The sequence below is a fragment of the Mustelus asterias genome, unplaced genomic scaffold (assembly GCF_964213995.1).
Source record: "Mustelus asterias unplaced genomic scaffold, sMusAst1.hap1.1 HAP1_SCAFFOLD_3000, whole genome shotgun sequence".
NCBI lineage: Eukaryota > Metazoa > Chordata > Chondrichthyes > Carcharhiniformes > Triakidae > Mustelus > Mustelus asterias.
Genome location: NW_027592945.1, coordinates 25,161 through 40,719, shown reverse-complemented (window position 1 = coordinate 40,719; position 15,559 = coordinate 25,161). Strand labels below are relative to the sequence as shown.

Below are 15,559 nucleotides of genomic sequence, written 5' to 3'. Positions count from 1 at the left end.
TGAATTGGCCATGCTAAATTGCCCCTTAGTATTAGGGGGGGGGGTTAGCTGGGTAAATATGTGGGGTTACAGGGATATGGATGGGACTGTCGGCTGTGCAGGCTTGATGGGCCGAATGGCCTCCTTCTGCACTGTAGGGATTCTATGATTCGATGAACTATTCTCATGCCAACCACTGGCTGGGGATTTCTCCGCTCAGTTGAGTTTTCTTTTGGACGTTGAGCTACACGCGGCAAAATCCGGGATAAATTCTGACCGCTCACCTGTCGAACTCCACCGAGTAAATGAGGATGAGGTAGCGTTTGGCGTTGAGCGCTCCCGATTTGGGTGGGGGTCCATGCCTCATCGCGACTCCGGCCTTCCTGTTTCTCAGCAACTCCAGGTCGGAATAGGTCAGCAGGTCGAGGGTCACCGATTCGCTGCTCTGAAACAAAATAAGTGAAGCCGTCGCGGGCTGCAGTCAGCGCTCCTGCCCTGACACGAACAACATTGGGATCAACCAGCCTACCGCAGGAGCAGGGAGACTAGGGAACGCCCGAGATCTGACTAATTCCCACGTCTGCACTCCTTGCGACACCCCCCGCCCCCTCTCTGCGTGTGTCCCCCCCCCACCGCCCCCTCTCTGTGTGTCCCCCCTCACCCCTTCTGTGTCCCCACCCTCGTTCCCCCCCACCGCCCCCACTCTGCGTCCCCCCCCACCACCCCCTCTCTGCACCCCCCCCTCGCCCACTCTCTGCATCCCCCCCCCCTCACCCACTCTCTGCACCCTCTCCCACTCTCTGCGTCCCCCCCCCTCGCCCAGTCTCTGCGTCCCCCCCCTCACCGCGTCCCCCCCGCTGCTCCCTCTCTGCGTCCCCCCCCACCACTCCCTCTCTGCATCCCCCACCGCCCTGCCCTCTCTGCGTCCCCCACCGCCCCCTCTCTGCATCCCCCCCTCGCCCCCTTTCTGCATTCCCCCCCTCGCCCCCTCTCTGCGTGCCCCCTTCCTCGCCCCCTCTCTGCGTTTCCCCCCCCCCCATTTATTCTGAGAGGCAGTTCTGACAAGAAGTGCTTGGAATGAACAGTGTGGATAACTATGGCAGCATTCCTAACCTGTGACCTTAAAAACTATATCATTAAAAACAAAATATGGTGGCGGATGCTGGAATCTGAAACAAAAACAGAAAATGCTGGAAAATCTCAGCAGGACTGACAGCCCGAAAACACACCTGCTGTCAGACCTGCTGAGATTTTCCAGCATTTTCTGTTTTTGTTTGTGTTAAAAACTATATCACTAGAAATGCAATTCCGCAGTTTGGAGACGAATTGAATCACAGAATCCCTCTTACTGTCAGGGGGATTAGCAGGGTAAATACGTGCGGTTACAGGGATAGGGCCCGGGTGGAATTGTTGTTGGTGCAGACTCGATGGGCCGAATGGCCTCCTTCTGCACTGTAGGGATTCTATATTTCTATGAAATTAGCACGGCCAAGCACCCTAACCCGGATATCTTTGGAATGTGGGTGGAAACCGGAGGAAACCCACGCAGACACGGGGAGAACATGCACACTCCACACAGACAGTGACCCGAGCCGGGAATCGAACCTGGATCCCTGGCGCTGAGAGGCAGCAGTGCTAACTACTGTGCCAACCAAATGCAGAGATTAACGAACAGTAAATAACGACAGGAAACTCCAGAATCCATCTCATCACCGAAACCAACCCCACTGCTGAAACTCCTGACAAGCTGCTGTTAAAACCCCCACTCGTAATTCACATTCACTTCCAATTATTCAATGGTTCAAGTTTTCCGACATAAAATTCCCCATTTTGCTGAATTATTCAAATAGCTGGATGCTTAATTTATTAAGCACAGAGTGAATTGCAGATATGCTGCACAGGAATGAGGTCGTGTATTTCAAAATTAAAAAGACAAGTTAAAAACCTAACCCAAAAAGTGAACGCATTGGAGAGAGTGCTGAAGAGGTTTACAAGATTGGTTCCAGAAAGTCAACCACATTGCAATGGTTCTGGACTCACTCCTGGGAGCGCCTGATGGGAATTGTGTAGAGGGAGCTTTAGTGTAGAGGCACTCAAGCCACATCCCTGTAACCCCACATATTTACCCTGCTAATCTACCTGACACTAAGGGGCAATTTAGCACGGCCAATCCCCCTAACCTACACATCTTTAGAAGCTAAGAGGCAATTTAGCATGGCCAATCCACCTAACCTGCACATCTTTGGACGCTAAGAGGCAATTTAGCATGGCCAATCCACCTAACCTGCACATCTCTGGGCACAAAGGGGCAATTTAGCATGGCCAATCCACCTAACCTGCACATCTTTGGATGCTAAGAGGCAATTTAGCATGGCCAATCCACCTAACCTGCACATCTTTGGACACTAAGGGACAATTTACCATGGCCAATCCACCTTACCTGCACATCTTTGGACACTAAGGGGCAATTTACCATGGCCAATCCACCTAACCTGCACATCCTTGGACACTAAGGGGCAATTTACCATGGCCAATCCACCTAACCTGCACATCTTTGGACACTAAGAGGCAATTTAGCATGGCCAATCCACCTAACCTACACATCTTTGGACACCAAGAGGCAATTTAGCATGGCCAATCCACCTAACCTGCACATCTCTGGACACAAAGGGGCAATTTAGCATGGCCAATCCACCTAACCTGCACATCTTTGGACACCAAGAGGCAATTTAGCATGGCCAATCCACCTAACCTACACATCTTTGGACACCAAGAGGCAATTTAGCACGGCCAATCCACCTAACCTGCACATCTTTGGATGCTAAGAGGCAATTTAGCATGGCCAATCCATCTAGCCCACACATCTTTGGGCACTAAGGGGCAATTTAGCATGGCCAATCCACCTAACCCACACATCTTTGGGCACTAAGGGGCAATTTAGCACGGCCAATCCATCTAGCCCACACATCTTTGGGCACTAAGGGGCAATTTAGCATTTCCAATCCACCTAACCTGCACATCTTTGGATGCTAAGAGGCAATTTAGCATGGCCAATCCACCTAACCCACACATCTTTGGACACTAAGGGGCAATTTAGCACGGCCAATCCACCTAACTGGCACATCTTTGGAGTTTTGGAGGAAACTGGAGCACCCGGAGGAAACCCACACAGACACCATTTTCTCCCCAGCGTCCTGGCCAATATTTAGCCCTCAACCAACATCACTAATACTGGATTATTGAGCTATTTTTTGTTTATGGGAGCTTGCCGTGCACGTTTCCTACAGCGCAGCAGGGAGCAGACTTCAAGGGTACCTCGTTGCAGAGAGAGGAAGAAGCAACAAGAACAGGAGGTTAGAGATGAGAGTGGGATTCCCCATTCTATTTGCCGATCAGTAACAAGAAAGAGGTATTAGGGGAACACTCTGAGGTACGATGCACGTACTCAGGTTGGGCTTAAAGTAGTGCAGAACCGGCACCAGATATAGAAATGGACTCCATCAAACCAGACCGTACCTTTGTGATGGCCGACTCCAACATGTTGCAGAAGATGGAGAACTGTTTGAAGTTTCCAGTTTTGTGCGTGACATCCTCGATATCTGCGGAGAAATGAGATGGGCAGGGTCTGTTAAGGAGCTGTTAACAAGGTTTACTCTCCTGCTACCTTACATGCTATTGCTTCACACAGCAGAGTGTCGTGAAAGACGTGGAGCCATGAAGCACAGCTCCGCAGAATCCGGCAGCGGATTCTTCATCCTGTACCGAAAAATAATTTTTGCATGTTTCACAATCCCGGAGAAACCATTCACATTGGCAGAAGGGTTGAGAAGCAGAGGACACAGGTTTAAGGTGATGGGTAAAAGTACCAAAGACATGAGGAGGCAACATGGGGAAAAAACTATTTTCTTTTTAAAACATACACCTCAGAGGTTGGCAGATGATGATTCAATCATAGCTTTCAAAAGAGAATTAAGTAGATGAATGGGAAAATAATTGCAGGGCGGCAGGGTGGCACAGCGGTTAGCACTGCTGCCTCACAGCGCCAGGGACCTGGGTTTGATTCCCGGCCTCAGGTCACTGTCTGTGTGGAGTTTGCACATTCTCCCTGTGTCTGCGTGGGTTTCCTCCCACAGGCCAAAGATGTGCAGGTTAGGTGGATTGGCCATGCTAAATTGCCCCTTAGTGTCCAAAGATGTGTAGGTTAGGTGGATTGGCCATGCTAAATTGCCCCTTAGTGTCCAAAGATGTGTAGGTTAGGTGGATTGGCCATGCTAAATTGCCCCTTAGTGTCCAAAGATGTGTAGGTTAGGTTGATTGGCCATGCTAAATTGCCCCTTAGTCTCAGGAGATTAGCAGGATAAATACATGGGGTTACGGGGATAGAGCCACGGGGATAGGGCCTGGGTGGGATTGTTGTCAGTGCAGACTCGATGACCACTGCAGGTATTCTATGATTCAAGGGAAAGGGCACACGAGTGTAGCCAGCTAAATTGCTCTTGCAGAGTTCTGGCAGGGGTTTGACAGACCAAATGGCCGCCTCCTTTTCTTTAACCATGATTCCATTCTGAATCTGGACCGTGTTTAAAGGCTGAACAACAATGAAGAACAGCAGAGCCGAGACCTACATTCACACAAACGCACCAGCATTGTATTTTTAAAAACCCGGGACATGGGCATCGCTGGCTGGGCCAGCATTTATTGCCCATCCCTAAATTGCCCTTGAGGAGGTTGTGAAGAGCCATAAGATGTAGGAGAAGCCGGCCATTCGGCCCATTGGGTCTGCTCTGCCAATCAATGAGATCAAGACTGATCTGATAATCCTCAACTCCACTTGCTTGCCTTATTCCCGTAACGGTCAGTTCCCTTAAGAATCTATCTCAGCCTTGCACATACTCAGTGACCCAGACTCTACAGCCCTCTGTGGTAAAGAATTCCACCGATTCACTCCCCTCAGAGAAGAAATTCCTCCTCAGCTCTGTCTTCAATGGGTGACCCCCTCACTCTGGGATTATCCCCTCTGGTCCCAGACTCTGCCACAAGGGGCAGCAACCTCTCAGCATCTACCCTGTCAAGCCCCTGAGGATCTGATATGTCTCAATAATCTCTCATTCTTCTAAACTCCAATGAGACCCGACCTGCTCAACCTCTCCTCATAAGAAAATCCCTCCACATCCAGGATCAACCCAGTGCACCTTCTCTGGACGGCCTCCAATGCCAGTATATCCGCCCTTAGATAAGGGGACCAAAACTGCTCACAGTATTCCAGGTGAGGCCTAACCACCTTCTTGAGCTGCTGCAGGCCATGCCTGGGCATACAAGTGTCATGGTTCAGGTCAGACACTCCAAAGTGTTTTATGAAGCCCGTCTGAATCATGAAGTGTTTCATGAAGCCCGTCTGATCCTTGAAGGTGACGTCACAGGTGGAGAAGGTAGTGAAGAAGGCATATGGCATGCTTGCCTTTATAGGATGGGGCATAGAGTATAAAAGTTGGGGTCTAATGTTGCAGATGTATAGAACGTTGGTTCGGCCGCATTTGGAATACTGCGTCCAGTTCTGGTCGCCACACTACCAGAAGGACGTGGAGGCTTTATGTTGCCTGGTGTGGAGGGGCTTAGTTATGAGGAGAGATTGGGTAAACTGGGGTTGTTCTCACTGGAAAGACGGAGGATGAGGGGAGACCTAATAGAGGTGTATAAAATTATGAAAGGCATAGATAGGGTGAACGGTGGGAAGCTTTTTCCCAGGTTGGTGGTGACGTTCACGAGGGGTCATAGGTTCAAGGTGAGGGGGGGGGGTGGGGGAGGTTTAACACGGATATCAGAAGGTCGTATTTTACACAGAGGGTGGTGGGGGCCTGGAATGCGCTGCCGGGCAAGGTGGTGGAGACGGGCACACTGGGAACGTTTAAGACTTATCTAGATAGCCACATGAACGGAGTGGGAATGGAGGGCTTCAAAAGAATGGTCTAGTTTGGACCAGGGAGCGGCGCGGGCTTGAAGGGCCAAAGGGCCTGTTCCTGCATTGTTCTTTGTTCTATAAGTTTTGCATCTTGAACTTGGCTAGGATAAGTGTGAGATGCTTCACTTTAGATATGATTCAAGTGACCCACTAGGGAGCTTTATCAAACAAAGTTCCTATAAGAATATAGTTACCATGTATAGTAAGAAAATTAGCAATAACTTTTATTACAAACAAGTAACAAAATCATGATAATGTATAACCCTTAATGAATATATATAAGCTGTCCCAATTAAAACCAACCTCCATAGTCAAAAGACCCTTTTCACACAGCATAGACTAATGCTCACGTGATACTGGGATGGAGGCCGTTAGTTGAATTCTGCAGTCAAATGCTTTTGAGACTCAGAACAGTTTTGAAGACAGGACAGCTTCCTAAAACATCAGAGACACTCTGGCCCAGCCCTCAGCAGCAGATTTTCACCCTTCAGGAAAACAAGATCTTGTTTTCAGCTAACCAACAGAATTTCCAAAACAACGGGGAGAGAGGGAAAACACTTCTTTTTAGCTTGCTGACCCTTCTAAAACTAAACTGAAAATTAAACCCTGTCACCTGAGCGCCCATAGTTTTTCTCCTCCAAACAATGACATCACATAAGGCTGTGAGCATGAATTTTTTAAAACTCTTAAAAGGTACACTAACCTCATGCAAGCAAAAGTAAAGTTTATTTATTAGTGTCACAAGTAAGGCTTACATTAACACTGCAATGAAGTTACTGTAAAACTCCCCTAGTTGCCACACGTCGGCACCTGTTCGGGTCAATGCACCTAATCGGCACATCTTTCAGACTGTGGGAGGAAACCGGAGCACCCGGGAGGAAACCCACGCAGACACGGGGAGAACGTGCAGACTCCGCACAGACAGTGACCCAGCTGGGAATCGAACCCGGGTCCCTGGTGCTGTGAGGCAGCAGTGCTAATCATTGATCATAGAACATAGAATCCTACAGTGCAGAAGGAGGCCATTCGGCCCATCAAGTCTGCACCGACCACAATCCCATCCAGCCCCTATCCCCATAACTCCATGCACTTACCCTAGCTAGTCCCCCTGACACTAAGGGGCAATTTAGCATGGCCAACCCACCTAACCCGCACATCTTTGGACTGTGGGAGGAAACCGGAGCACCCAGAGGAAACCCACGCAGACACGGGGAGAATGTGCAGACTCCACAGACAGTGACCCAAGGTGAGAATCGAACCCGGGTCCCTAGCGCCGTGAGGCAGCAGTGCTAACCACTGTGCCACCGTGCCGCCCCAAGAAACCTTTTCATTAGGAATATAGTAGGCCCCCTGGCAGCAACCCATTGTACTGACATCAATGAGCTCAGCACAGATAAGACCATGGAGTGGACAATGCTCACTACAACACGGGGACTGAACATGCAGCCAGCGCACTGTCAACAACTCAGCCGCACTAGCCTAATGTCACAAACACCCCAACCGAAGTACGACTAAAAGGAGGAGAGGCAGGTCGAAGATGACATTGATCTCACGGGACAGAACTTACACACAGCCTCGAATTCTCCTCGCCACTGCTCGGATGTCAGCCGGTCCTCGACCTCCACCTCTAATACGTCCCCGGTCACCATCATAGTGACGATATACTCGATCCCCCGGAAAACATAATTTGCTTGCATTGAAGAACCTCCTTCCATGGCACAGAGAGTGGACTGCTCTTCAGGGCAAGGTGACAAGGCCCAGGAAGCCTCAACAGACGAGCAGTTAAACCTTTAAGCAGCAAGATAGCAAATTACATGATTACAAATGGGATAAAACATTAACTGTCACCAACAGATTGTTTTCTTTTATATAATTTGTAGCGTAGGGGGATTCTGCACTAACTCTCGAAAGAGCACCCCATCCAGGCCCTCCTTTCTGCCCTATCCCCATAGCTCCTGGGGAGACGATGGCCTAGTGGCATTATTGCTAGACTATTAATCCAGAATCTCAGCTAATCATAGAATCCTACAGTGCAGAAGGAGGCCATTTGGCCCATCGAGTCTGTACCAACCACAATCCTACCCAGCCCCTATCCCCAAGTATTTACCTAGCTAGTCCCCTGACAGTAAGTGGCAATCTAGCATGTCCAATCAACCTGACCCGCACATCTGTGGGAGGAAACCCACGCAGACATGGGGAGAACGTGCAAACTCCACACAGACAGTGATCCAAGCCGGGAATCGAACCCGGGTCCCTGTGAGGCAGCAGAGCTAACCACCATGCCGCTCCTAATGTTCTGAAGACCCGGGTTCGAATCCCGCCACAGCAAATGCTGGAACTTGAATATAAAATCTGGAATTAAGAATCTACCGATGATCACGAAACCATTGTCGATTGTCGTAAAAACCCATTTGGTTCACTAATGTCCTTTGGGGATGGAAATCGGCCATCTTTATAAAAGCAAATTACTGCGGATGCTGGAATCTGAAGCCACAAGAGAAAATGCTGGAAAATCCCAGCAGGTCTGGCAGCATCTGTAAGGAGAGAAAAGAGCTGACGTTTCGAGTCCAGATGACCCTTTGTCGAAGCTAAAAGGCAGAGAAAGTGGGAGATATTTATACTGCAGGGGGAGGGAATGAAAGATGAATCAAAGCCACAGAAACAAGGGGAAAGGCTGCTAATGGCAGCCCACAGAGAGAACAGAAGGTGCGAAAGGAAATACCTTAGAACCATAGAATCCCCACAATGCAGGAGGCGGCATTTGGCCCATCAAGCCTGCATCGTCTACAATCCCACCCAAACCCTAACCCCGTAACCCCACATACCTACCCTGCTAGTCTCCCTGACACTGAAGGGGGCAATTTAGCATGGCCAATCCACCTAACCTGCACATCTTTGGCGTGTGGGAGGAAACCGGAGCACCCGGAGGAAACCCACGCAGACACGGGGAGGACATGCGAACTCCACACAGGCAGTGACCCCGAGGCCGGAATTGAACCCGGGTCCCTGGCGCTGTAAGGCAGCAGTTCTAGCCACTGCGCCACCCAACTTTATCCAACACAGAGAGAGAAATGGAAAGCAATGAAGGTGGATGGCGGGGTGGGGGCGGGTGGGGAAGAGACATACAATGCTTTCTCTGTATAGGGTGCAAGAAACAATAGTTTTCACTGTATCCCGATACATGTGACAACAATAAATCAAATCAGTTATTGATTTTGATTTATTATTGTTGCATGTATTGGGATACAGTGAAAAGTATTGTTCCTTACACGCTATACCAGTGGTTCCCAAACTTTTTTCACTGGGCCGCACTTTCGGAATAAAAATTTGCTCGCGCCACACCAAATTTTTTCTTGATAAGAAATACATTCAAAAACAAAAAAAAAACTCCTCCTAGCAGTGCTTGATTAATAACATAGAACACAACTACTTTATAATATGATCATGGGGCATCCAGAAAGTATAAAACAATGCTTGTTTAAACCATGTTTAAATGTTTGATTGTTCTTGAATCTTCCCGCCACACTTTCCATCCTCTCCCGCCACACCAGTGTGGCGTGCCCGCACCCTTTGGGAACCACTGCGCTATACAGGCAGAGCATACTGTTCATAGAGTACATTGGGGATTTGATTCATTATTCTCACACATATTGGGAACAGTGAAAAGTATTGTTTCTTGCACGCTATACAGACAGAGCATACCATTCATAGAGTACATAGGGGATTTGATTCATTATTCTCACACATATTGGGACACAGTGAAAAGTATTGTTTCTAGCGCGCTATACAGACAAAGCATACCGTTCGTAGAGTACAGAGGGGAGAAGGAAAGGAGAGAGTGCGGAATGTAGTGTTACAGTCATAGAATCATAGGAACCCTACAGTGCAGGAGGCCATTCGGCCCATCGTCGAGTCTGCACCGACCACAACCCCACCCAGGGCCCTACCCCCATATCCTTACCTATTGACCCCCCCCCCGCTGACCCCTCTAACCTCCGCATCGCAGGACTCTAAGGGGCAATTTTCAGCGTAGCCAATCGAACCTAACCCTTAGGTTTGGGGTTAGGGTGTAGAACAGAAGAGTGGAGGGAAAGATCAACTTAATCTAGGATTGTGGTCCTTTAAAAACGGTGGAGGGGCATCTTCTATCCCTTTTGGAGATGGGCACGACCCGCTGAAGGAGGAGGGAATGGACTGAGGGGGTGATGCCTACCCCAGTCGAATTGCCCAGATGATTTTTTTTTAAACGCAGGGATTCAGCCCCCGGCCGACCCCATTACACCAGGATGACCCCCCACCCCACATATTCCCGGGGGAGGGACCCCTTCCCGACCCCGCAACATCCCCCCTCCTCCTCTTCATTTTACCCGAGCGTCCGACCCAGCAGCTTCCTCCCCTCAGTCTCCCGGCGGCGGCGCGAAGCCCGCGCTCCTCCTGGGCGAGCGCAACCTAACCCGACTGCACCCAGGTGCCCGCCCCCGCCGCCGGCTGCGATTGGCCCACCTTCCCCGCCAGTCCCGTCCCCCATTGGCTGGGAGCCACGTCAATCAAGAGCAGAGGTTTGGTTGACGCGTTGCCAGCCAGCCACCCGGACGCACCATTTGGGAGACTAAAAAGGGGGGGGGGAACAGGGGAGGAAAATTATAATTAAAATCACTACGATTTGTATTAGAAACATAACTGCACACATCATACAATTATTATATTTAATATATATATATATATGTTCGAGTAGTCATCCTCGATTTGCATTTATTTGTAAAATGATGATATTCCTTGAATCATCCACCCCCATCATGGGTGGAAATGGTTTGGCGGCGGTCTGGGCGCATTGTGATTACGTCATTTCCACGCGCCTCCAGGACCAGTTGTCAATGGGGGCAGTTGGTTGCCCATAGCAACCAGCAGATGCTGACAGTTCATATTAAACATATAGAAACATAGAACAGTACAGCACAGAACAGGCCCTTCGGCCCTCGATGTTGTGCCGAGCTTTGTCCGAAACCAAGATCAAGCTATCCCACTCCCTATCATCCTGGTGTGCTCCATGTGCCTATCCAATAACCGCTTGGAAGTTCCTCGAGTGTCCGACTCCACTATCACAGCAGGCAGTCCATTCCACACCCCAACCACTGCGTAAAGAACCTACCTCTGACATCCCTCCTATATCTCCCACCTTATAGTTATGCCCCCCCCTAGTGACAGCTACATCCACCCGAGGAAATAGTCTCTGAACGTCCACTCTATCCATCCCCCTCATCGTCTTATAAACCTCTATTAAGTCGCCTCTCATCCTCCTCCGCTCTAAAGAGAAAAGCCCCAGCTCCCTCAACCTTTCCTCATGAAGGGCCAAAGGGCCTGTTTCTGAGCTGTAATTTTCTATGGTTCTATAAGTGCAGGTCAGTGGGACTAGGCAAAAAATGGTCCAGCACAGACAAGAAGGGCTAAAAGGCCTGTTTCTGAGCTGTAATTTTCTATAGTTCTATCTATGGTTCTATGAGACCTACCCTCCAAACCAGGCAGCATCCTGGTAAATCTCCTCTGCACTCTCTCCAATGCTTCCACATCCTTCTTATAGTGAGGTGACCAGAACTGCACACAATGTTCCAAATGTGGTCTCACCAAGGTCCTGCACAGTTGCAGCATAACCCCACGGCTCTTAAACTCAAACCCCCTGTTAATAAACGTTAACACACTATAGGCCTTTTTCACGGCTCTATCCACTTGAGTGGCAACCTTCAGAGATCTGTGGATACAAACCCCAAGATCTCTCTGTTCCTCCACATTCCTCAGAACCCTGCCGTTGACCCTGTAATCCGCATTCAAATTTGTCCTACCAAAATGAATCAACTCGCACATATCAGTGTTAAACTCCATCTGCCATTTTTCGGCCCAGCTCTGCATCCTATCAACCTACAACAGCCCTCCACCTCATCCACTACTCCACCAATCTTGGTGTCATCAGCAAATTTACTGACCCACCCTTCAGCCCCCTCCTCTAAGTCATTGATAAAAATCACAAAGAGCATTGACCTGAAACAATGACCATTTCTTTCATTTAGTTGCAGTCACCCCCTCTCATTTGTGTTTAACTGATTGATTTTTGATTTGATTTGATTCTTCATCCCAAGATGTTAAGGTTAGTGGGATAAATACTTATGGAGATAGGGTGGGCCAGGGTAAGATGCTCTGTTGGAGAGCCAGTACAGACTCGATGGGTTGAATGACCTCCTTCTGCACTGTAGGGATCCTATGAAGCTATGAGTGGTTAGGATCTGGAAATCGGGCCGGAGAGTGTGGTGGAGGCAGATTCAATCGCGTGAGTTAAGAGGGAGATGGATTATTATCTGAAAGGGGAGAATGTGCAGGGTTACGGGGAGTAGGCAGGGGAGTGGCACTCGGTGAATCACTCGTGGAGACACGATGGGCTGAATGGCCTCCTTCTGTCCTGTAACAATTCTGTGATTCAGTTTAGAAGGTTCTGTCGAAGGAGCCTTGGTGAGTTGCTGCAGTGCATCTTGTAGCTGGTACACACTGCTGCCACTGTATTTTGGTGGTAACATAGAAACATAGGAGAAGGAAGAGGCCATTCAGCCAACATTCATTAAGAACATGGCTGATCATCCAACTCAATCGGCTGATCCCGCCTTCCCCCCCATATCCTTTGATCCCCTTCACCCCGAGTGCGTTATCTAACTGCTTCTTGAAAACATTCAATGTTTTGTCCTCAGCTACTTTCTATGCAAGTGAATTCCACAGGCCGACCACTCTCTGGGTGAAGAAACCTCTCCTCATCTCTGTCCTAAACAGTCTACCCTGTATCTTCAGATTGTGACCCCTGGTTTTGGACACTCTAACGTCTGAGGTGATGGATGGGGTGTGGATCAAGTTTGATTTGATTTATTATTGTCACATGTATTGGGATACAGTGAAAAGTATTGTTTCTTGCTATACAGGCAAAGCATACTGTTCATAGAGAATGAAAGGAGAGAGTGCAGAATGTAGTGATACAGTCATAGCTAGGGTGTAGAGAAAGATCAACTTAATGCAAGGTAGGTCCATTCAAAAGTCAGCAGGGAAGAAGCTGTTCTTGAGTCGGTTGGTACGTGACCTCAGACTTTTGTATCTTTTTCCCGACTAAAGAAGGTGGAAGAGAGAATGTCCAGAGTGTGTGGGGTCCTTAATTATGCTGGCTGCTTTGCCGAGGCAGCGGGAAGTGTAGACAGAGTCAATGGATGGGAGGCTGGTTTGCATGATGGATTGGGCTACATTCACAACGCTTTGTAGTTCCTTGCGGTCTTGGGCAGAGCGGGAGCCATACCAAGCTGTGATACAACCAGAAAGAATGCTTTCTATGGTGCATCTGTAAAGGTTGGTGAGAGTCGTAGCGGACATACCAACTTTCCTTAGTCTTCTGAGAAAGTAGAGGCGTCGGTGGGCTTTCTTAACTATACTGTATACAGTGAAAAGTATTGTATCTTGCGTGTTGTACAGACAAAGCATACTGTTCACAGAGAAGGAAAGGAGAGAGCGCAGAATGTAGTGTTACAGTCATAGCTAGGGCGTAGAGAAAGATCAACTTAATGTGAGGTAGGTCCATTCAAAAGTCTGATGGCAGCAGGGAAGAAGCTGTTCTTGAGTCGGTTGGTACGTGACCTCAGATTTTTGTCTCTTTTTCCCGATGAAAGAAGGTGGAAGAGAGAATGTCCGGGGTGTGTGGGGTCCTTAATTATGCTGGCTGCTTTGCCGAGGCAGCGGGAAGAGTAGACAGCGTCAATGGATGGAAGGCTGTGATGGACTGGGCTTCGTTCACAACCCTTTGTACTTTCTTGCAGTCTTGGTCAGAGCAGGAGCCATACCAAGCTGTGATACATCCGGAAAGAATGCTTTGATGATCTTGCCTGATGGGTGCAGCTCCAACGACACTCAAGAAGCTCAACATCAAAGGACAAAGCAGCCCCACTTGATTGGCACCCCATCTACCACCTGCAACATTCACTCCCTCCACCACCGACGCACAGCGGCAGCCGTGTGTGTCGTCCACGAGATGCACTGCAGGAACTCAGCCACTCTCCTTAGGCAGCCCCATTTCAAAACCCACGATCTCTAACACCTAGAAGGACAAGGGCAGCAGACACATAGGGGACACCATAACCTGCATGTTTCCCCTCCAAGTCACTCACCATCCTGATTGGAAAATATATCGACCATTCCTTCACTGTTGCTTGGTCAGAATCGTGGAACTGCCCACTTGAGAGCAGCACGGTGGCACAGTGGTTAGCACTGTTGCCTCACAGCGCCAGGGACCCGGGTTCGATTCCCGGCTTGGCTCACTGCCTGTGTGGAGTCTGCACGTTCTCCCCGTGTCTGCGTGGGTTTCCTCCGGGTGCTCCGGTTTCCTCCCACAGTCCAAAGATGTGTGGGTTAGGTTGATTGGCCGTGCCAAATTGCCCCTTGGTGTCCTGGGATGTGTAGGTTAGGGGGATTAGTGGGGTAAATGAACGGAGTTACAGGGATAGGGCCTGGATAAGATGCTCTGTTGGAGAGTCGGTGCAAACCTGATGGGCCGAATGGTCTCCCTCTGCACTGTAGGGTTCCTATGATGAATAGCATGTGGGTGTACTTACACCACATGGACTTCAGCAGTTCAAGAAGGCAGCTCACTACCACCTCAAGGACTATTAGGGAACTCTTTTTTCCCAACCAAATAAAGGAAATCAAATTAACTTAGGGGAGCAATAAATGCTGACCTAGCCAGCAATGACCTCATCCCAATGAATTAATACATTAGAAATAAATATGGAGTCCGTCAGGGGCATATAGACTATCCTCAAGCCTGCTCCAACATTTGCCCCGCCTGACCTGATTCTGGCCTGAACTCCACCTTCCCATCCGTCCACCCTAAACCTTGATTCCTTTGTTGGGGGTGACCAAAGGCCTGTCTAACTCAGCCTTGAATATATTCAGTGACCCAGTCCCTCACTGCTCTCTGGGGAAGATAATCCCACTGAGTAACAACTCTTAGTGAAGAAATTCCCTCTTCATCTCCACCTTAAATGGCACCGGCCTGTTTTGAAGATCCTCAAGAGGGCAAACATCCTCTCAGCACCCACCCTGATGAGCCCCCCTCAGAATGTTATAAGTTTCAATAAAATCACCTCTTATTCTTCCAAACTCCAATAAATATGGGCCCAACCTCTCACAAGGCAAATCTCCTTCATCCCAGGAATCTTAGCATCCCTACAGTGCAGAAGAGGCCATTCGGCCCATCGAGTCTGCACTGACTCTCTGGCAGAATATCTTACACAAGCCCACCACCCGCCCTATCCCCATAACCCGCCACATTTTCCATGGCTAATCCATGTGAACTAGACACCTTGGGACACTGATTGGCAATTTAGCATGGCCAATCCACCTAACCTGCACATCTTTGGACTGTGGGAGGAAACGGGAGCACCCGGAGGAAACCCACGCAGACACGGGGAGAATGTGCAGACTCCACACAGACAGTGACCCAAGCCGGGAATCGAACCCGGGTCCCTGGCGCTGTGAGGCAACAGTGCTAACCACTGTGTCACCGTGCTGCCCTATGATGATTATTTTTACTCATATCCTCTACAA

The 15,559-nt window shown here is 49.2% G+C and overlaps 1 protein-coding gene across 1 annotated transcript; it reads right to left on the bottom strand.

Annotated features, from left to right (window-relative positions):
- Positions 1 to 263: 263 nt before the first annotated feature.
- On the bottom strand, positions 264 to 10,466 carry LOC144490199 (centrosomal protein CCDC61-like; the record flags this gene model as incomplete). Its single annotated transcript, XM_078207996.1, has 4 exons — positions 10,306 to 10,466; positions 7,506 to 7,726; positions 3,496 to 3,578; positions 264 to 424 (listed from the first exon to the last, which is right to left on the bottom strand). Coding segments are annotated over exons 1-4 (626 nt in total), but the record flags the coding sequence as incomplete, so codon positions are not given.
- Between the last annotated feature and the right edge of the window lie 5,093 nt (positions 10,467 to 15,559).